This window comes from Thunnus maccoyii, chromosome 1, assembly GCF_910596095.1.
Source record: "Thunnus maccoyii chromosome 1, fThuMac1.1, whole genome shotgun sequence".
NCBI classification, from domain to species: domain Eukaryota; kingdom Metazoa; phylum Chordata; class Actinopteri; order Scombriformes; family Scombridae; genus Thunnus; species Thunnus maccoyii.
This window is the reverse complement of record NC_056533.1, coordinates 516,550-540,983: the sequence shown is the minus strand read 5'-3', so window position 1 is coordinate 540,983 and position 24,434 is coordinate 516,550. Positions and strand designations below refer to the sequence as shown.

The following is a 24,434-nucleotide window of genomic DNA, read 5'->3' as shown; positions in this document are numbered from 1 at the left end:
TAATATGGCACTATGAGCTATGAGGCTTTGTAGATGAGGATAGGGATTTTAAATTCTATTCTAGATTTTACAGGAAGCCAATGTAGCGAAGCTAAAATGGGAGAAATGTGATCTCTTTTTCTAGTTTTAGTCAGTACATGTGCCGCTGCATTCTGGACCAGCTGGATAGTCTTTAGAGACTTGTTAGAGCAGCCTGATAGGGAATTGCAATAATCCAGCCTAGAAGTAACAAATGCGTGGACTAGTTTTTCTGCATCTTTTTGGGACAGGATCTGCCTGATTTTTGTGATATTACGCAAGTGAAAAAAGGCAGTCTTTGAAATTTGATTTATGTGGGAGTTAAAGGACATATCCTGATCAAAGATAACTCCCAGATTCCTTACGGTGGTGCTGGAGGCTAGGGTAATGCCATCCAGAGTAGCTATATCATCAGATAATGTGTTTCTAAGGTGTTTAGGGCCAAGCACAATAACTTCAGTTTTATCTGAGTTTAGTAGTAGAAAATTGCGGGTCATCCAGGTCTTTATGTCCTTAAGGCATGCTTGGAGTTTGTTTAACTGATTGGTTTCATCAGGCTTCATTGATAAATATAATTGGGTATCATCTGCATAGCAATGAATTTATGGAGTGTTTCCTAATAATATTACCTAAAGGAAGCATATATAAGGTGAATAGTATTGGTCCAAGTACAGAACCTTATGGAACTCCGTGTCTAACTTTTGCCTTCATGGAGGATTCATCATTAACATGTACAAACTGAAATCAATCTGATAAATAGGACTTAAACTAGCTTAATGCGGTTCCTTTGATGCCAATTAAATGTTCCAATCTCTGCAAAAGGATTTGATGGTCAATTGTGTCGAATGCAGCACTAAGATCTAACAGAACAAATATAGAGACAAATCCTTTGTCTGATGCAGTTAGGAGGTCATTTGTGACTTTCACCAGTGCTGTCTCTGTGCTATGATGCGCTCTAAATCCTGACTGAAAATCCTCAAATAAACTATTGTTATGTTGAAAGTCACATAACTGATTAGAGACTGCTTTCTCAAGGATCTTAGAGAGAAATGGAAGGTTAGATATGGGTCTATAATTGGCTAAAATGCCTGAATCAAGAGTAGGCTTCTTAAGAAGAGGTTTAATTACAGCTACTTTAAAGGACTGTGGTACATAGCCTGTTACTAAAGACAGATTGATCATATCTTTTAAAGAAGTGCTAACTAAGGGTAAGGCTTCCTTAAGCAACCTAGTTGGGATTGGGTCTAAGAGACAGGTTGAAGGTTTAGCTGAACAAATCATTGAAGTTAGTTCAGAAAAGTCAACAGTCCAAATGTATGTCAGGATTTACAGCTGTTTCTAAGGTTCCTGTGTTTGGGGAGAAAACGGTGCCTGTTGAGGGCAGGAGGTGGTTAATTTTGTCTCTAATAGTTAGAATTTTATCATTAAATATGCTCATAAAGTCATTACTACTGAGAGCTATAGGAATACATGGATCAATAGAGTTATGACTCTTTGTCAGCCTGGCCAAAGTGCTGAGAAGGAACCAGGGGCTGTTTTTATTCTCTTCTATTAATGCTGAGTAATAGGCGGCTCTGGCATTACAGAGGGCCTTCCTATATGTTTTAAGACTATCTTGCCAGACTAAGCGAGATTCTTCTACTGTGATGGAACGCCAAATCCTTTCTATTTTTTGCGATGTTTGCTTTAATTTGTTGGTTTGGGAGTTATACCATGGAGCTAACCTCTTATGTTTTATTATCTTCCTTTTTAAAGGGGCAATGGAGTCGAGTGTTATTTGTAATGAGCCTGCAGCACTATCAACAAGATTATCAATTTGGGAGGGACTAAAGTTAACATAAGAGTCCTCTGTAGTATTGAGACATGGCAGTGAATTCAGTACTGATAGAATTGCTTCCTTAAATGTAGCTACAGTACTATCAGATAGACATCTAGTGAGGACATTTTTGTCTAATGGTGTGTAATCCAGTAATAGGAATTCAAAAGTTATTAAAAAATGATCTGATAAAATAGGATTTTGTGGAAAAATTATTAAATGTTCAATTTCAATCCCATAAATCAGAACAAGGTCGAGGGTGTGGTTAAGACAGTGAGTGGGATTATTTACACACTGAGAGAAGCCAATTGAGTCTAATGAGATAAACGCAGTGCTGAGACTATCATTATCGACATCCACATGAATATTAAAATCACCTACTATAATTACTTTATCTGTACTAAGGACTAAGTTTGATTAAAAACTCTGAGAATTCAGATAGGAATTCAGAGTACGGGCCAGGAGGACAGTACACTATAACAAACAGAACGGGCTGTAAAGTTTTCCAGGTTGGGTGAGAGAGACTAAGAACAAGACTTTCTAATGAATTATAATTAAATTTAGGTCAAGGGTTGATGATTAGACTTGAGTTGAAAATGGCTGCAACTCCTCCTCCTCAGCCAGTGTCTCGAGGAATGTGAGTATTAATACGACTGGGAGGAGTGGATTCATATTCTTCATGACACAGCCAGGTTTCAGTAAGACAAAATAAATCAATATGATGATCTGAGATTAAATCGTTTACTAATACGGCTTTAGATGACAGAGATCTAATGTTCAAGAGTCCACATTTAATTATCTTATTTTGTTGTAATATTGCAGTAGTGGTTTTAATTTTTACTAGATTTTTATGAATGACTCTTCTTTTGTTTACTTTGGATTTAATTGATTTAAAAGTGGTTGGGGGACAGACACAGTCTCTAAGTGGTTTGTGGGACAGACACAGTCTCTATGTGGTTTTGGGTGGGTAACTGCTCTAATGGAAGCACAGAGAAGCGTGTAGGACTGCAGCTCTGCTTCCTGGTCTCAACTCTGGGTTGTCATGATTTTGGTCTACTAATAAACTCAGCCATATTTCTAGATATGAGAGCAGCTCCATTTAAATTGGGATGTATGCCGTCTCTCCTAATCAGACCAGCTCTTCCCCAGAAAGTCTGCCAATTGTCTATGAAGCCCACATCGTTTGCTGGACGCCACCTCGACAGCCAGCGGTTGAATTGTGACATGCGACTGTACATGTCATCACTGGTCAGATTAGGCAGCGGTCCAGAGAAAATTACAGAGTCCGACATTGTTTTTGCATATGTACACACCGACTCAACATTAATTTTGGTGACCTCCGATTGGCTAATCAGGAGTCATTGCCGCCGACACACCGAGCAAGAGAGAGCAGGAGAACGAGAGGGAGAGAGAGAAGCCATCGCTAACTGCTTAGTTTAAGTTAGCTGCTAATGCTAGCTGCAGAGCTAAAATAACTAACAACTGTGCGATTGGCGAGAAAAGTCGCTAAGAGAAAAGCGCTGAGAGTGCTTGTGTAGAACTAGCGAAAGTTTAAATATACAGCAGGTATAAATCCACAGTAACGTGATATATAGCAAAATCAACTGAGTTGAGAGCAGCAACAATGTTATCAGTAAACACAGTCGGCAACCAGAAATGACACAATACACTTACCGTAGCATGTCAGCACCCACAGAAATTATTACAACTATTATTTAAAGCACACAGCAATGGAAATTGATTCAAATAAGTAACCACAGGGGGAGATATGTTGGCTGCTAACCCATCGGTTACTATGCATTGAGTTGCTGAACCCAGGTGTGTTTCTAAATTGTAGCTAGGGTGCGACAAGGATATTTGTTGTTTGTTGCGAAGGTGTACTGAGAAATGGGACGTAATAGGTGACACACAGGTAATATTGTTTACTCATACAAGTGTTGCATGTTGTTTTTAGGTGCTTCATTGTGATTAATCCTGAGAGGGGAACAAAGACCAGCAGGGGAAAAACTGTGTATAAGGCAAGCTCATTCAGTGGAAGGCTCACAGTGAATCCTTTTGAAGCACTTGATGTCCCTTCATAAAGGTTAGTTAGAGGTCCCTCTTATCTAAAATGTGTCTTGCTGCCATCCCATTGTTCCATTGCTCTTTCTCACACTGTGCTCAATTTTCATTCTTGTTTCTTTCTCACTCAGTGAGAGACCAAACGAGAGAAAACCTTAATACCAACCGTCAATATTTGAAGGCATTACAAATTGTTTTATCCTGTAATCTGTTTATTGATGCTATTATACTATTTTTTTTATTTAAGCAAAGTTTTTGAGCAGGAGTTTGCAAAGCTGTTGCCATTTAGACTCATGACTAAGTTTGGGAGGCAACTAAGGATATTATCATTAACAGACATTGTCCCTGTGAGAGGAAATGCACTTTAAAACTAAATTTTTCAAACACAAAGTATATCATACTTGAATGCCTTTGAATAAATTTTCACTTAAAGCTGTTACATGTCTCATCCTCCTTTGTGTTGGGCTTATACATCTTTAATTGTAAAACTAAGCTGATAATTATTAGATTTCATTACTGGACCATTAAGAATTAAGACACATTGTTATTTACAGTATATGTCAGAAATTTACAGTTATTTTTTTTATTAATATAAGCAGCAGATCACAAAACTCACAGTTCGGATTGTATCATGGGTTAGGGTTAGGGTTAGGTACCACAAATAAAACTTTGTTTTCCATATATTCTGTAAAACACTTACAGCACGGAACTTTTTCAAGTCTTAAATGAAAACAACATTCAAGATGTCCAAAGTTTAAATAAAATCTTAAAATATATAAAATATTCAAAGCTCAATTGTTAAGTTAAATTGCAATATGAGGCATGATACATCAGTTAGCAGCTAGATAGTTAAACAGCACATTAAACAGCATGTAAATATACCTGCAGATGTCACTTTGGACCTGTTAGATGCTGGTTTGGTTGTTGCTCTTCAAAATCCCTCTTAACAACACGCTGTCTGTCCGTGACTGGTTTCTTTACTTTGTCTTAAATGAGACATTTTGCAGTTAATTCACAGTTCACATGCGTGCCAAACTGTGGGGGAGGGCAATCCGTACGGATAATGGATCAACTATGATCTGTTGCATCACTGATTATTATGAATAAGCAGAAAATTCAAAAAAAAGTTCACTGTAATATCACAGGAAAATGTGTTACAGTGTGGATACAAACACAAGTCCAAAGAATGCAACTGTTGCTCTGTGTTTGCTAGATGTGAACAATAAACTGTTAGTGATAACAACTGTCTGTTGACTTGTTTTCTATATATGCTGCCACTTGGAAACATCGTCAGGAGGCACGGCATCAATTTCCATAGCTATGCTGATGACACACAGCTTTACATCACTGTGTTTCCTGATGACCCAGGGCCAGTCAATGCCCCTTTTCAATTGTATTCTAGACATGCTTTTATTACCTACAGGATTGACTATTGTAATGTTCTGCTTTCTGGTCTCCCTAAGAAGAATACATCACAACTACAATTGTTTCAGAACTCAGCTGCATTGACGAAGACCAGAAAGAGAAGACACATTACACCAATTTTAAAGTCTCTGCACTGGCCACCTGTCTGCTTCAGAATTGATTTCAAGATCCTTTTATTGGTTTATAAAGCTCTTTAATGGTCTTAGTCCTGCCTGTTTATCAGATTTGTTTTTAGACCATGAACCGTCTAGAACTCTCAGGTCTTCTGGTATTGGCCTCTTAATTATCCCTAAAGTCAGAACAAAAACCCACGGTGAGGCATCCTTTTATTACTATGGTCCACGTCTCTGGAATAGCCTTCTTGAAGACCTGAAGGCAGCAGAGAATGTTGATATTTTTAAAAGCAAACATAGGACCTATCTTTTTAGCCTGGCTTTTAATTTAACTTTATTTTATTTATTTTTATTCTTTTATTTATATGTTTGTCCTGTTTTACTACTTGGTATATCCTTTTATTCTATTTTTTATCTTTATTTATTTATTTTTTATGATTGTTCTCCTTTTTATAACCTACTTTTTATTTCTGATTTTACTTACTTTAACACATCTCCTCTCTTTTAGTATTAAATATTTTTATTTTATTATTATTACTTTATCGTTATTTTATCTTTATTGTTGTCCTCCTTTTAATACCCTACCATACATTTCTGGCTTTACTCACTTTAATACATCTCTTCCTTTTTTCCCCTTCTTTTAGTATTTTATTATCTTTTTTCACACTTCAATTTCATATCATTATTTCATTTGGCTATTCTGAATTTTTAATTTTTTATCCTACTGGGGGGTTATTTGTTTGAAGAAAAGAACTAGTTTGTATGACACATTGTCCCCCATGTCTATAGTCAGAGAGAGTAAGGAGATAAAATAATAGTTTAAACACGGAGATAACCATGCACATTAGACAGTCTCACCTAGAAGGCATTAATTTCACCTCTGCACAGCTGGCCAATCACTGAAAGATTTCGTCCATAAAGCAACAACAGTTTTCTGACGTGTGATTTACTGTTAAGGTTGTCATGTCACATCTTGACTACTGCTCACTGGTTTGGTCTAGTGCCACCATCTCTCAGATGACTCCAAATGGCTAAGAAAAGGCAGCAATTTGTGTCCTTTGTTGTTTTACACATGGTGACACTGTACTGAACATCTGTTTTACCTCAAAATAATAGATTTGCTGTATACCTATGAGCTCGTCTGTGCATGTAACGTGATTTTTGGTTGTTTTATGTAGATATTTTGTGTTGTGTGACCCCGAAAGAATAGCCTCTGTTTCAATGAAGCTAATGGCGATCCAAATTAAAAGAGTGAAATGAAAGTGATTGAAACTTCTGTAAACCTGGCTTCATATGTTTGTTTATTTTCTTGAAACTAAAATTAGTTCTGGTAATAAAGATAAAAGGCAGATAAACTAAGTGAATGTTGGATAGAAGATATAGACTCAGCTTCTCTCTTCTCTGTCGTGATCCCAGGTGCTGTTCTTTCATGACCAGAGCTATGGGATCCACTATGAGTACACAGTGTCTCTGAACACAACTCAGGACATGAGCAATGAGGAGCAGGGGGAACCAGAGCATCTCTACATCTGGACACACAGCAGCTGGCAGGACTGCACTGTCCAGTGTGGAGGAGGTGACAGACACACACACACACACAAACACACAAACACACACATCCGCAATGAGATTTACATGCAAACTATCACTCATGGTTGCATGCACATATTACATAATGTATGTAAGATACAGTCTCTGTGGGGAAATCTGGTTGTCTTAACAGTTTAGAAATGTCATCTGGTTTGTTTCACTTTGAATTGCCTCTACCAAGGTTTCTGCCATATGTGCTAATGTTTTTGGGAATTTCATCCCTATTTTCTTAAGCCCCTTTCACACATGCAGTATATCCCTGAAATGTTCAGGAACATGTCCTGCATGGGGTCACGTGTGAATGGGAGCAGGGATCGATATTCAGGGAAATCTGTACCACCAATTTCCTAGCTCAAGACCTAGTAACATTTCAGGGGAAAAAATGGAATGGCTGTGTTGTGAATCAAGCAGTGACATTGCAAGGACAGGCACATAAAGGGTTACGTCCGTCTGACAGAAGATGCTTTCATGTGGCGCGAGCAAACCAATCACAAGATTCTGCTGATGACGTATTTGAATCTGCAACTTGTCTGCGGTGTCCTTGCCAATGCTTTCACAGGTGATTTGTCTTGTAAATTTGTTGAATATTAAATACATTACAAGAACTCAAATACAACATGGCAGCGCCCATGTTGGCAGCGGCCGTATTGGCTCATGGCATACTGTTTTTTATCTGTGTTTTTAATGGTACCATGCTCGTAATTTTGTTCTGCTTTGCATCACTGATGTTTTTGCTGAATGACAATAAAAAAGAATCTTGAACATTGGCACTGGACAAAAACAGCTACTTGACTGTCATGTTCCTGAAAATAATAAGACATCTACCGACGCACACACATACATCCGGCCTTGCACCATCTTCTTAGATTAGATGAGATTAGATTAAATAAGCTTTATGGTGGTTAGCATCAATAAGTGCTGCATTACCACCATCTGCTTAACTGTCCATTGCCCCATCTATTCCGGCATTGCCATGGCATGTGTGAAAAGGCACAAGACAGAAATGTTCCTGAATGTAGCTGCATGCCTGAAAGGTTATCTCAGTAGCTTACAGTGAACCGTGTGTGAAAGAGGCTTTAGAGAGATCAGGCAAGGTCAGGTACCATTAGACATTGTATGTGATATGGGGCTATAGAAATAAACTGGATTTGCTCCGACAGATCTCATTATTATCCTTGAGAGAGAAATTTGGTCGGCAACAATTGTGTAAAATATAGCCAAGACATTCAAAATGCCAAATTTAATGACATTGAAAATATAATAAATGTCGTAACATTAAATAGTTGAAAAAGATAATAATTAAATCAAAATGCTCTTCACTTTGTCTGCTTTATTTAGTCAAAGGCGCTGTACACCTCAGCAGAGAGCACTATTTCAAATCTCACCTTCTTCAGTCTTAACTCTATGCCCCCTCACAAACTGTTACTGTGGCAAATGTCAACTGGTGCTAATTGCCTCTGGAGATATTGTGATGCTTAGGGCTGAGTAGAAAGTAGCATGAGCACAAGAGCAGTAAGGCTGACATACCTTTGGGTCCAAGTCTACTTCCTGCCAGCTTTTGACAGCAAACACTGCTATAGAAGAGGCATTTATAAAGTTAATGCTTCTGTTTGAAACAGTGAAATGGTCCATAGGATCTGGTGTACAGACAACAGGAGGATCAGATGTATGTGTGTGTGTGTTTGTGTTTGGGCGTGTTCTTGAACATTCCCAACAATTTAAATAATAAGGCTGGTGATTTTCTGTATTTTTCTTATTGTCATCTCATGTTTGGATCCAAACCATTTAGCTGTCTCTAAACAAGCTACAGTAACCCCCTTCTCCAAGGATGAAGGAACATATCACCCAGTGCAGCGGTGTGTCTCACTGATGTGCAGTGAATAGTTTTTGGACACTAGAGCTCTTTGGCACAGAGAAATGAGATATATCACAATATTTGTAAGTAGGGTGAGTTCATTGTTGGTTTGGCTCTGCCCATGAGATTTGTTGACAATAAGAAAATATAGAAAATTGCCAGCTTTATTCTTTAAGATGCCTGAATCGCCTGATAATCAGACTGAATTGCAGTTTCGTTTTAAAGCCACATTACCAGGTTAAGGATGACAGGGCCCATCAGTCCACCACTTTGGTCCATACTGAAATATCTAAACAACTATTTGAAATCCAATTCAGTACAGAAGAGTTATGGTCAAAGATTTTCTACCTTTATATTAATATTTCGCCATTTTTTGGCGTCTAACTACCTCTGTGCAATTTGACGTATTAACTTCTTTTAAGTCTATGGGAGTAATGTTTGAAATTCATATCTCAAAAAGTAAAAGAGCTAAAGTATTCATACTTCATGGACAGGTGTCCCATGTGGAAACACTTAACTCATGAACTGTGAAGCCCATTTTTGTGAATGTCTGTTGGCTCAGTAGTTTAGAACACTGTTCGCTGATGAGCTTTAACATAGATGACAAGGTTGTGTGTTCAATAAGTGCTCACTGCAGTGCTCCTCATAATATTGCTGTCATGTATAAAGTTGCGTTCCATCTCTATCATGTACCATAAGTCTATTCCTCTCTAGCTCACTTTAACATTACTACCTAAAGTGTGGATTGCTATTCTTGTTAAATACATCTTTTCCAATTCTACAGATTGAGTCTGAGTAGTCCAGTGGTTTACACTCATGTCACTTCTTAACTCCTATTAGATCCAAAGGTTGAGAGTTCAAGCCCCGCTTAGAGCAGAGCTCAGTAGAGTTGAAGGATGAAAGAGTCCAGGTGATGTCAATCTGTTTGCTGAGCTGAACAGCTTTTTTGTCAATTTCATGCAATTGACAGACTAAATAGCAGAATCTGGCCTAGTGTTGCTATGTGACATGTTAGCTCAGTGCATAGCATATCTGTCTTACAAACATGAGATGCAGGTTCAATTCCACCCACTGCTAATTTTAATCTTGCTAGATTTTTCAATAGTGTTCAGCTTCCAGTTATGCAATCTAAATTCGCTTTCAGCAATCACACGCAATTTCTACAGAAATTGCATTTTCTAGTTGTGTGATTGCTGCCGTACATGTTTTGCCGCGTTTCAACTGCTGCATACTTTGTGCTATAAAAACCATTCAACTGCAAATCTGTGCAACTCATTCAGCAGATGTGTGCTTGTATTTTTCTGAAATGTAACATGTTTCAGTGATTTTATATAATTTTTTAAAACATTAAAATTTATAATGGCAGTCTATGGGACGGACCGTCCAACTGAGTTGGAACCTTGGTCACTTTGACACTCAACTGCTCGGAAGTCCCTTATCGTACAAACATCATTCAAACTGTAAAATGTTCACAAACCTTTGAACTTTCAAAGTTATCAGATTGTTTAGTGATATCTTTTGTAGTTTTTCAGCAATTTAAGCCCAAAGTCAGGGGTGTTTCAGAGTTTTTCAGGTCTCACCAGTGTGTCATGTGATCAGGCACAGTGGAGAGCACAGATCATTTTAGACCAGAAATGTTTTTCTAAACTGCTGTCACTCCCACAATTTTAACTCCTCAAGCACATATCTTGTCTCAGTATGTTGCCACAAGCCTCCTCTCTCTCACAATGTAAATACATTTCACATAGGACTTATAGTTTTTGAGATCTGAACCTTAATTGATAGAGAGTCGCTGTCATGTTCTCATTGCGTGATGTCACTCATGACATCATGCACTGACAGTTCAGGCCTTCTCTCATCCAATGTTACTTCCATTAGAATAGGACTCATGGTTTTTGAGTAAATGACCCGAAAGCACAGAGAGTGCTGTCCAACAGTCTCATTCACTCCAATGTAATCTGAGGTGTGAAATTCGTTTTTAAATCATACAGAAACATATCCTACATCAGTGTCGCCACTGAAGTCTCGGGTCACTAAGCTGAAGAAATTTTTTCACTGTGACTTTTAGTTTTTGAGTTATAAGAAGTTGTTCGTGCCTGATTTTGGCCTAGAAACAGATTGTCTCCCCCCATTTTCAATCACTCAGAGGGGTGCACGGTCACCATAGCAACCTGTGGCTGTGCTATGAAGCTATTTTTAGACCTCTTTTAAAGGTATATTCCACCCAAATACTGAGTTCTGTCCGACTCCTTACGCTTAAAGGTTCATTCCACCCAAATACTGAGTTCTGTCCAACTCCTTACGTTTAAAGGTTCATTCCACCCAATACTGCGTTCTGTCTAAACCCTTTAAGGTTTATTCCATCCAAAAACTGCTTACATTTTATATTCCAACTTCCATCTTTGACAGTATTATAATTTAGTTTCTGGCTTTTCTAGCAATGTATTTCAACTCTTGGCTTCGTTGGCTAATTAAGTTCAGCTTTCAATGTTGCCAGTTTTACATTTCAGCTTCAAGGAAATTCAGCAGTACGGTGCAATACATTTCAGCTTTGAGCTTTTGTAAACAAAATTCATTTCAGATTTCTGCATTTTCAGCAATGTTATTCTTTTTCTTCTTCCGGACGTTTTTTCGCAACCTTTCACCTCCTTCATACTTTTAGCTATTTCAGCCATTCAAATATCGCAATATTCAGCTCTTTAAATACTTTTATGGAGTTTTTTCGCAACCTTTTACCTCTTCCATACTTTCAGCTATTTCAACCAAATATCAAAATATTCTGCTTTGTAAGTACATTTATGCAGTTTTTTTTCACAACCTTTCACCTCTTTCATACTTTCAGCTATTTCAACCATTCAAATATCAAAATGTTCAGCTCTTCAAGTACTTTTGTGCAGCAATTTTTTGCGATTCATTTCAGCTGGCAGCATTCACACGCATTTTCCGCAGGAAATGCATTTTCTAGTTATGATTCTTCTTCCATATGTTTTTCACAACCTTTCAACTCCTCCATACTTTGTAACGGGTATAGGATGGACCCAATAGCAGCACAAATGACACTGGTGTAAACTTTGCAGTCTTTATTTCACACGATGTCAAGGCAATATTCGCACGGTCAGAGAAACACAGTCCTAATGAGTATGGCTCCACCGGAAATTGAACCCCGATCTTCCACTCCCACAGCAGACAAAGACCAGGGAACAGGCAGGCAGAACTCAGAGTCAGGGACAGAAGGCTGGTGGGTTTACCGGGGCAGAGACGAGGAACGATGGTCGAAGACAAGCTGATCAGGAACCAGGAAGGCAGTCCAGTGAAGAAAGCAAGATGACTTAGCATAGTAGCGTAGACAATCTGACAAGGAGGGAGTGGGCCGAGGCAGCTTATATACAGGCTTGATTGCAGATGATGAGCAGGTGGGAGCGCCAGGTGAAGGTGGTTGAACTAATGAGGGGTGTGGCAGAGCAGAGAGTGAGACTGAATGATTGGATAATTCCCACAGCAACAGGTGAGGGGGAGAGCAGACTCTGACACTTTCAGCTATTTCAACCATTCACATATCAAAATGTTCAGCTCTTTGATGACATTTATGCTTGTATTCAGCTTTTTTACACCTTTTATACTTTTTAAAATATTCAGCTTTTTCCAAAAAAATTTCTGCCATTGAAATGAATGGACGGAATGTTCAAATCCTCCTCAACCCACCCCACTTTGACATTCAACTACTTCCACATACTTTCATCCAGAGACTTCATTTCAGTTTTAAATGGATCACAAGACTTTCAGCTATTAAACTTGTATTCAGCTTTTTGATATCTTTTACGGTTTTTACACAATCACAGTTGAAGTTTTATGAAATTTTCAGCCCTTCTCAGACTTTTACATTAGTGTGTATTGCACGGAATGTTCAGACTCAGAGTGCGTGGTGTCACTCATGATATCACGCACTGACAGTTCAGGCCTTCATATTTTATCAAAAATCTTCAAAAAATCTTACTTCCACATCTTACACTCTACAAGCACAATTTATACAAAAAAATGTAGACAAACTTGTCCTCTCTCATCCAATGTTACTTCCATTAGAATAGGACTCACGGTTTTTGAGTAAATTGCCCAAAAGCACAGAGAGTGCTGTCCAACAGTCTCATTCACTCCAATGTAATCTGAGGTGTGAAATTCATTGTCAAAAACGGAGACAATGGTCAAATATAAGTTATCACAGCTCCTTTATTTTAAATCATACAGAAACATATCCTACATCAGTGTCACCACTGAAGTCTCGGGTCACTCATGCTGAAGAAGTTTTTTTACTGTGACTTTTAGTTTTTGAGTTATATGAAGTTGTTCGTGCCTGATTTTGGCCTAGAAACAGATTGTCTCCCCCCATTTTCAATTACTCAGAGGGGTGCACAGTCACCATAGCAACCTGTGGCTGTGCTGTGAAGCTATTTTTAGACCTCTTTTAAAGGTATATTCCACCCAAATACTGAGTTCTGTCCGACTCCTTACTTTTAAAGGTTCATTCCACCCAATACTGTGTTCTGTCTAAACCCTTTAAGGTTTATTCCATCCAAAAACTGCTTACTGTCCAACTACTTATATGCATTTGTTCTCTCGGTCTTTTCAGGCATTTTATATTCCAACTTCCATCTTTGACAGTATTATAATTTAGTTTCTGGCTTTTCTAGCAATGTATTTCAACTCTTGGCTTCTTTAGCTAATTAAGTTCAGCTTCTTATGTTGCCAGTTTTACATTTCAGCTTTTAGGAAATTCAGCAGTACGGTGCAATGCATTTCAGTTTTGAGCTTTTCATACTTTCAGGTATTTCAACCATTCAAATATCAAAATATTCAGCTCTTTAAGTACTTTTATGCAGTTTTTTCACATCCTTTCACCTCTTTCATACTTTCAGCTATTTCAGACATTCAAATATCACAATATTCAGCTCTTTAAATATTTTATGCAGTTTTTTTGCAACCTTTCACCTCTTTCATACTTTCAGCTATTTCAATCATTCAAATATCAAAATATTCAGCTCTTTAAGTACTTTTATGCAGTTTTTTCACATCCTCTCACCTCTTTCATACTTTCAGCTATTTCAGACATTCAAATATCGCAATATTCAGCTCTTTAAATATTTTATGCAGTTTTTTTGCAACCTTTCACCTCTTTCATACTTTCAGCTATTTCAATCATTCAAATATCAAAATATTCAGCTCTTTAAGTACTTTTATGCAGTTTTTTCACATCCTTTCACCTCTTTCATACTTTCAGCTATTTCAGACATTCAAATATCGCAATATTCAGCTCTTTAAATATTTTATGCAGTTTTTTTGCAACTTTTCACCTCTTTCATACTTTCAGCTATTTCAATCATTCAAATATCAAAATATTCAGCTCTTTAAGTACTTTTATGCAGCAATTTTTTGCGATTCATTTCAGCTGTCAGCATTCACACGCATTTTCCGCAGGAAATGCATTTTCTAGTTTATTATTATTCTTCCGTACGTTTTTTGCAAGCTTTCAACTCCTCTATACTTTGAGCGACAGAAACCATTCAAATATCAAATGTTCAGCTCCTTCAGGACATCTATACTATTACTTTTCAGCTTTCTATCATAATCCATTGATTTTATATCAATTTTTTTAATATTAAAATTTATAATGGAAAGTCTATGGGAGGAATGTTTGAAAGCTAATATCTCAAAAACTAAAAGTGTTAGACTATTCATATTTGAATGGTGAAAGGTGTCTCATCTGAAAATGCTTAACATATTAAAATCTAGTATCAATAGCGCCACCTTGTGGTCAGTTATTAAATGTTTTGCGTTTTGGCTAATAACTCATGAACGGTAAGTCCTATCACAAAAATATGTGGTGAGCATGTTCCTTGGATGATGCTGATTAGATTGATATAGGCCACGCCCATTTGCGCCTTTGAATTTTTTCTGCCATTTGTTTTTTTTAAATTAACATATGTTTTGCTTCTGTTGGCACATATTTCATCCAATCTTCACCAAACTTGGTACATACCATGTTTAGAGGACCCCGAACAAAACGTATTAATTTGTTGTCAGATATCACGTATGATTTGTCTGTTATTGGTTAGCAAAGTTTTGAAGGCGTGGCATAATGTACTTAATGGTCAATAACTCCTCAATACTGAATCGGATTTCGACCAAGTTTAGGAATGTTGTACACAAGGTGACCTTACAGAAGTGTGTAACATTTCATTAAATTCTGCCCAAAGGGGGCGCTAAAGTAAGTTTTTAACATGCTATTTCTGCAATTCTGTTGTCTTTAATGAAGTGAAACTTGGTAGATAAGTTTTCCATGAGAATCTGCACAACATACTGAATTATGGCACCAATAGCCCCACCTCGTGATCATAAATAAAACACCACTGTACAACTTATTAACTGTTGAATCTGTTAAATGTAACATGCCATGGTAATCAACTTGTATTCATACAGATGGGGATCCTGAATGAGTCTTTAGTATTTTCAGCAATGCTTTGCGATTTATTTCAGTATTCAGCATTCACACGCATTTTCCGCAGGAAATGCATTTCTAGTTATTCTTCTTTTGCTTCTTATTCTTCCGTACGTTTTTTGAAAGCTTTCAGCTCCTCTATACTTTGAGCGACATAAACCATTCAAATATCAAAATATTCAGCTCTTTCAGGACATCTATGCTTTCAGCTTTCTATCATAATCCATTGATTTTATATAATTTTTTTTATTATTAAAATTTATAATGGAAAGTCTATGGGAGGAATGTTTGAAAGCTAATATCTCAAAAACTAAAACTGCTAGAATATTCAAATTTGAGGTACAGGTGTCCCATCTGAAAATGCCTAACTTATTAAAGGATGGTACCAATAGCGCCACCATGTGGTCAGTTATGAAGTGTTTTGTGTTTTGGATAATAACTCATGAACGGTAAGTCCTATCAAAGAAATATTTGGTCAGGATGTTCCTTGGATGATGCTGATTAGATTTACTTATCGTTCAGGAGTTATTAGCCAAAATGCAAATCATTTAATAACTGACCACATGGTGGCGCTATTGGTACCATGTTTGAATACTGTAAGTATTTTCTGATGGGACACGTATTAAATACCTTAAATATTAACATTCTACCCCTTTTAGTTTTTGAGATATTAGCTTTCAAACATTCCTCCCATAGATTTTCCATTATAAATTTTAATATTAAAAATATATATATAAAATCACTGGAATATGATAGAGAGCTGAAAAGTAATAGCATAAATGTCCTTAAAGAGCTGAACATTTTGATATTTGGATGGTTTCTGTTGTTCAAAGTATAGAGGAGTTGAAAGCCTGCAAAAAATGTACGGAAGAATAAGAAGAACTAGAAATGCATTTCCTGCGGAAAATGCGTGTGAATGCTGAATACTGAAATGAATCGCAAAGCACTGTTGAAAATACTAAAGACTCGTTCAGGATCCCCATCTGTACGAATACAATTTGATTACCATGGCATGTTACATTTTACAGATTTGGCAGTTGATAAGTTGTATGGTGGTGTTTATGACTTCAAGGTGGGACTATTGGTGCCATAATTCAGTATGTTGTGCAGATTCTCATGGAAAACTTATCTACCAAGTTTCACTTCATTAAAGACAACAGAATTGTAGAAATAGCAAGTTAAAAAGTTACTTTTTAGTTACTTTTTATTTACTTTTTTCCTGAATGAGCCTTTAGTGTTTTCAGCAATGCTTTGAGAATTATTTCAGTATTCAGCATTCACTCGTATTTTCTGCAAGAAATGCATTTCTAGTTATTATTATTATTTCGCTGTTTTTCATCATCCAACTAGTCCTACATGATTTGTCGTATCAACTTCGTTTCAAAGTCAAATTACTATTAGTGCCATTGCTTTGCTATTACTTTTCTTATCTCTAATGTAGTCCATTGATTTTACATAATTTTTTAAAGCATTAAAATTTATAATGGAAAGTAAATGGGAGCAATGTTTGAAAGCTCATATCACAAAAACTAAAAGTGCTAAAGTGTTCAAACTTGATTTACAGGTGGCCCATGTGGAATAGCTTAACATATATTAAAATAGGACCTATAGCACCACCATGTGGTCAGTTATTACATGTTTTACGTTTTGGCTTATAACTTATGAGCCATGAGTCCTATCCAAACAATTTTTGCACAATGTATTCCTTGGATGGTATCAAGTAGACTGATATAGGCCATACCCATTTGCGCCTAGAAAATTTTTCCGCCATTTTTTATTTTTTTTAGAGACACTTTTTTTTTTTTGGCTTCTTTTGGCACATTTTTCATCCATTCTTTACCAAACTTGGTAATACCATATTTAGATGATCCCGAACAGAGCTTTTGTCTTCATTTTTTGGTATCACTTACCATTTGTCTGTAATTGAATACCAAACTTTTGAAGGCATGGCCTGATGCATTTAACAGGTATAACTCTTCAATACTGAATTAGATTGCAACAAAATTATTTGGGAATGTTGTACATAACACCACACTGCAAGTGTGTAACATGACATAAAATTCTGCCCACAGAGGGTGCTAAAGTAGCATTATGCATTGATATTTCTTCAATTCTGTTTTCTTTAATGTAATGATACTCAGTACATAGGTAATCCATGTGAATTTCTTTGACATACTGAACCATGGCACCAATAGTACCACCTTGTGGTCATTACGATAAAACACCATACTACTTTATAACTTTTAAACATAATATTCCATGGTAACAATTTCAGCAAAGTTGTACAGATATGGATCCTGAACAAGTCTGTTTTATTTAATACAGTTTCACCTTTAGGTGGTGCGACAGCATTTGAAAGAACTGCTGCTGGAGCAGAAACTGGCGGCAGCAGAGTCAGTAGCAGGAACTGGCAGGAGTTACCAGCAGTAGTGGCAGCAGCTGGTAGCTTGCAGCTTTCACACACAAGTTCTTCAGAAATTGCAGAATTTTCTAGTTATTATATATTATTTAACCCTTTTTTGTTGTTTAACTACTTCTATACAATTTATCATACAAAATTTGTTTAAAAATCAAAATATACATCACGTTAAGTCAATGTATGCTATTACTTTTCTTTATTGCAACATGTTTCAGTTATTTTATATAATATATGATAATAAATACCTCAGGATGAGACTTGTTTTTCAAGTCTGATCTGCCATTCAAATTTGAATTTTTTTTAAAAAAAATTGTGAAGACAGTTTTTTGCTTCTTTTGGCATATATTTCATCTAATCAACACTAAGCTTTAAACATACCATATTTAGATAACTCTGAACAAAGCTTATGTGTTTGTTTCTTGGTATCACTGTTTGTTTATAATTGGTTACCAATTGTCTTTAATGAAATGAAACTTGGTAAACAAATTCTCCATTTTATTGTGCACAACATACTGAAACATGACACCAATAGCCCCACCTTGTGGCCATTAGTGAAACACCACTGTACCACTCATTAAGTTCCATATCTCTTAAATATAATATTCCATGGTGACCAAATTCTGTAAAATTGCACAGATGGGGATGCTAAAAAAGTCTGTGACATTTGATAGAAATTGCAGAATTTTCTAGTTATTGTGTGTCTGAAATGAAATGAAAGTCTGAAATGAATTTTGCTTGAAAAAATAAAAGCTGAAAGGTAGAACTTGTAGAAATGGAAGCTCAACTGCATTACCTTAAGACGGTAAGAGTTCAAATAAATTGCTAGAAAAGGTGGAAAGTAACGTGTGTGATGAAAGTTTAAATAAATTTCCTAAAAAGGCTTAAAGAAGAAATGCTTTATATAAATATCACATAGATGAACTGTATTGCTAAACCCTTAATAACGGAAAAGGCATTAGCCTAAATAACTGAGATTTGCCAAGCATTGCTGAAAATGCAGAAATTTCAAAAGAATTGCTAGAATTGAAAGCTGAACTGCATTATTATAGGAAGCTGTGAGCTGAAATGCATTGCTAAAGAGCTGGAGGCTAAACTGTAATATTTTCACTACCATTGTAATAAATTGTTGAAAAGCTTAATATATTCAAAAGTATGAAGGGTAGAAAAAAGTTCAATGGACGCATAAATATCCTTCGAGAACAAGTATAACATTTGAATTATTTCTATAGCTTAAAATATGCAAAAGTAGTAGTCGACCAAAAAACATACAGAAGAATAAATTGCAATGCATTGCTGAAAATGCAGAAATCTAAAATGAATGACTTATTTTGAAATTCAGCCTTGTCTATGGCCTGCTGATGAGTTCCTATTACGATCTGAGGCTTTCATTTTGAAAAACAAGTCTCATCCTGAGCTTGCTGTTAAGATACAGTTGCTGTCTGGGACGTTTATTTTGAAAAACCAGGTCCATCCAGGTTAACAGAGTGAACATTAGGGGCTTTTATTGAAAAGTCTGGTTCATCCTGACTTCCCTGTTATGATAAAGTTACTGTATTGCGCTTTTATTTTGAAAAAACAGCCTCATCCTAAGTTCCCTGTTAAGATACAGTTGCTGTCTAGGCCTCCTAATTTGAAAATCAAGATCCATCCTGAGCTTCTTGTTAAAATACAGTTGCTCTATGGGGATTTGAAAGCATGTATGGGTGAGTGAGAGAGAGTGTATGTGTGTATCAGAATTCGTGTGTGAAGTGTGTTAGTGTGTGTGTATTTTTTGAAACTATCAGAGATTAGACATTAAGTATATTTTGGTAGAATAAACCTTTAAAACTATAAGTCAGTAGACAGAAAGTAGTATTTGGGTGGAATAAACATTTAAAACTATAAATCGTTAGTTATCTCCTACATTGCATGTAGGAGATAACTATCACTTCCTGTGTCCACGATGTGGCGCTAGAGAACACCCACTAAGTACACGTCATTTTGCTGTATATCGTGTAGACCACACCATGTAAATTTCATGTCAATCAGATGATGTTTGTAACATAAAGCTGATTTCTTGTTGTCAGTAGGTGGCACTATGACAGTGACCAAATATTGACATGTAGATGTGTTCAGGCCTGGACTCTTATCAAGCATGAGAAATTTGAGGCAGACTGAGGCAATGTAATGTGGAGTTCAATTTAGCATTGCAAAGGTCTTTACATGTAACCTATCAATAAGATGTGACTCGGTTTAAATTTCTAGGAGTTGTTCGTTAAAATACAACACCTGTCAATGGCTTCACTTTGCAAAATTGATTCAAAATGGCTGACTTCCTGTTAGACTTAGGTTGTGGCTCCAAGAGGCGTTTTTTAAGTCTGGAGATGATACATCTGCCTACCAAATTTCATAAAATTACGTCAAAATTAAATGTGGGGACTTTGACTTTGAAATTTAGGGGGCGTCTTTGAGCCATTTGCCACACCCATGACAAAGATCCATATACAGTATGAAGTTACGCTACTTCTGATGCATGTCCAAACAGAAGGAAGCAGCTTAGTTGGCCAAAATTAAAGCCACAAGCATCAATGAGTAGGTTTCAGCCTTCACAAAAATAAAGGTGAGCAAACTTATTTCAGCTACTTTAATCCTGTTTAAGGAAGAAGCAAGACCAGTCACACACTTGTTTCATCAACACAAAGCCTTTAGCACTTAACAATCGCGCAAGTTCCACCATTCGTCCCGCCTTCATTGGATTTGTGAGTTTAATGAGGATTGCTCAAAAGCATCAAAGCAGCAAAAGTATTGAGTTATGAGAAAATATGTGATAGGCAACGCCCACTTGCACTGATCAATATGGCACTTTAGGTTTTGGTTAACACTTGCTCCCAGAGCATGCACACCAATTTTGGTGAAATTCTGTCCATTGGATTTTCAGATACGTGTTTGTGGTATTTTTGGTGCCCCCTATGGGTCAGACTCAAAATGCTTTGGTAGACCTATTGCCAATCATGGACTGAATTTATGTACCAAAATTTATGATGAGAAATTATTAATGGGTTAAGGCCAATAATTGCTAAGCCACATCCTTTGCAAAGAAATTGTGGTTGAAGTCGGCCATGTTTTTTTATGGATCTCGCTCATTTACAGTAGAAATGTGTATCTCAGTCCCGCAACGCTCTATACACACCAGCAAGCATGGCTCATCTCCTCAGGTAATGGTGAGGTGGTATCTTCTGTCTTTAGTAACAGGCTATGTACCACAGCCCTTTAAAGTAGCTGTAATTAAACCTCTTCTTAAGAAGCCTACTTTTGATTCAGGTGTTTTAGCCAATTATAGACCTATATCTAACCTTCCATTTCTATCTAAGATCCTTGAGAAAGCAGTCTCTAATCAGTTATGTGACTTTCCACATAACAATAGTTTATTTGAGGATTTTCAGTCAGGATTTAGAGCGCATCATAGCACAGAGACAGCACTGGTGAAAGTCACAAATGACCTCCTAACTGCATTGGACAAAGGATTTGTCTCTATACTTGTCCTGTTAGATCTTAGTGCTGCATTCGACACAATTGACCATCAAATCCTTTTGCAGAGACTGGAACATTTAATTGGCATTAAAGGAACCACATTAAGCTGGTTTAAGTCCTATTTATCAGACCGATTTCAGTTTGTACATGTTAATGATGAATCCTCCATGAAGGCAAAAGTTAGACATGGAGTTCCACAAGGTTCTGTACTTGGACCAATTCTATTCACCTTATATATGCTTCCTTTTGGTAATATTATTAGGAAACACTCCATAAATTTTCATTGTTACGCAGATGACACCCAATTATATTTATCAATGAAGCCAGATGAACCCAATCAGTTAAACAAACTCCAAGCATGCCTTAAGGACATAAAGACCTGGATGACCTGCAATTTTCTACCACTAAATACAGATAAAACTGAAGTTATTGTGCTTGGCCCTAAACACCTTAGAAACACATTATCTAGTGATATAGCTACTCTGGATGGCATTACCCTGGCCTCCAGCACCACCGTAAGGAATCTGGGAGTTATCTTTGATCAGGATATGTCCCTTAATTCCCACATGAATCAAATTTCAAAGACTGCCTTTTTTCACTTTCGTAATATCACAAAAATCAGGCACATCCTGTCCCTAAAAGATGCAGAAAAACTAGTTCACGCATTTGTTACTTCTAGGCTGGATTATTGCAATTCCTTATTATCAGGCTGCCCTAACAAGTCTCTAAAGACTCTCCAGCTGGTCCAGAATGCAGCTACACTGTACTGACTAAAACTAGAAAAAGAGACCACATTTCTCCCATTTTAGCTTCGCTACATTGGCTTCCTGTAAAATCTAGAATAGAATTTAAAATCCTTCTCCTAACTTACAAAGCGCTTAATAGTCAGGCACCATCATATCTTGAAGAGCTCATAATACCGTATTATCCCACTAGAACACTGCGCTCCCAGTATGCAGGCTTACTGGTGGTCCCCACAGTCTTTAAAAGTAGAATGGGAGGCAGAGCCTTCAGCTATCAGGCTCCTCTTCTATGGAACCATCTACCAGATTCAGTCCGGGGTGCAGACACCCTCTCTATGTTTAAGAGTAGGCTTAAAACTTTCCTTTTTGATAAAGCTTATAGTTAGGGCCGACCAGGCTCGCCTTGGATCAGCCCTTAGTTATGCTGCTATAGGCCTAGACTGCTGGGGGACTTCCCATGATGCACTGAGCTCCTCTCTCCTCCTCCTCCTCTCCATCTGCATGCATTCATGTAACATCAATGCATGTCACTAACTTTGCTTCTTCCCCGGAGTTTTTTGTGCTTTCTCATCTCACAGAAAAACCTGACTCCCGGGCCGAACCTTCGCGGTCCTTCACAGTCCTGATGGCATCCTTCCCTGGCTGTTGCTGCTTGTGCTTGTTGTTGTTTGTTGTTGTCATTGTTTTTCTTCTGTCCCCCCTCCCCCTTTCCCTCTCTCTTTCTCTCTCTCAACCCAACCGGTCAAAGCAGATGGCCGCCCACCAAGAGCCGGGGTCTGCTTGAGGTTTCTACCCGTTAAAGGGGAGTTTTTCCTTACCGCTGTCGCCAAGTGCTTGCTCATGGGGGAATTGTTGGGTCTCTGTAAATTAAAGAGTACGATCTTGACCTGCTCTATGTGAAAAGTGCCTTGAGATGACTTCTGTTGTGATATGGCGCTATATAAATAAAGATTGATTGATTGATTGATTGATTGATGACTCTGGCTGTATGACACCTCCTGTATAGTATTGTATAATGAATAAGAATCTAAACATGTAGAGTGCCTAAAACTTACTCAGGGGTGACAAACTTAAAGGGTTGTGTATGTGTGTGTGTGTGTGTGTGTGTGTATATGTGTGTGTGTGTGTGTGTTTGTGTGTGTATATGTGTGTGTGCAGGTGAGAGGAAGACAGTGGTTTCCTGTATGAGGATAGCCAATAAAACCATGGAGGTGGTCAACAATAGTTACTGTCAACCCGAGAACCGGCCACAGCCCCAAGTACGACCCTGCAACTCTCACCCCTGCCAATACCGGTGAGACACACACTATCTCTCCCTCTCTTACATACACACACACACACACACACACACACACACACACACACACACACACACACACACAAACACACACACACACAAACACAAAGCATTTTTTCTATTTTTGTGGGGATTTTTACTAACACACAACACAAACAAACACACACAGACAATTCTGTGTCATGTCTGTGTCATTCCTGATTTTCAAAATAGAAGTCCAATATGGTAAACATATCATATCAGGCAAGTCAGGATAAGCCAGGGTGTGAGAGCTGTGTGAGAGCTGTGTGAGAGCTGTGAGAGAGCTGCGAACACTGTTTACTCTTTACTTATTATTGTGTGAGAGCTGTGAAGCAATCACACATTGTTCTTCTTATCCTTTGTTCTTCTTTTTATTATTTCATGTTCCATACATTTTTTGGCCCCTTTCAACTGCTGCATACTTTGTGCTATAAATTGATTACCAAACTTTTGGCGTGGCCTGATGCACTTAATGGACCATAACTCTTCAATACTACCCACAGGGGGTGCTACTGTAATGTTATAAATTGACATTTCTACAATTCCAGTGTCTTTAATTAAATGAAACTTGGTATACAAGTTCTCCATGACAATGTGCATGACACATTGAAACATGGCACCAATAGCCCCACCTTGTGGCCTTTAGTGAAACACCACCATAGTACTTATTAAGTTCCATGTCTCTTTTTTTTAAGGTTACAATAAAATAGTACACAGTAAAAAGTTATATTAAATTGTGCAGGAGAGGAAGGAAGCCCAGAGGGCTTACATGAAGTCCTCCCCTTCATTTCAACAAGTCATTAAAAAAATACTGAGTCATAAAACAATATAACATCAAATAGACAAAAAAACGAGTATAGCAGAAAAGAAGAGAAAAATAAAAAATAATCAAAACAGAAATTTGAACACTTCATATGTGCAAGAGGTGTAATACATACCCAGTCACACAAAATTCTATTTTGATATAAGATCGTTTTTAAATGTGTTTTAAATGTTATTAAAGAAGATGACAACTTCAGAGTAGTACTTTGTGAATTCAATTCCTTTAAATTTGATTAAAAAAAATTGATGATTGG

General features: G+C 37.2%; 1 protein-coding gene across 9 annotated transcripts in view; it reads left to right on the top strand.

The window, feature by feature from the left end:
- Positions 1–24,434, top strand: part of adamts17 (ADAM metallopeptidase with thrombospondin type 1 motif, 17) — a 626,422-nt gene that overhangs the window by 491,378 nt on the left and 110,610 nt on the right. For 8 of the 9 annotated variants that reach the window (XR_006096576.1, XR_006096581.1, XM_042414307.1 and 5 more), the window contains exons 18-19: positions 6,850–7,009; positions 23,199–23,334. Coding sequence is in view for 7 of the 9 variants with exons in the window: in XM_042414307.1 (XP_042270241.1) it covers positions 6,850–7,009; positions 23,199–23,334 (296 nt within the window). In the remaining 2 variants the exon portion in view is untranslated. The remainder of the gene's footprint in view (positions 1–6,849; positions 7,010–23,198; positions 23,335–24,434) is intronic. The other variant, XM_042414761.1, reaches the window with a different exon arrangement.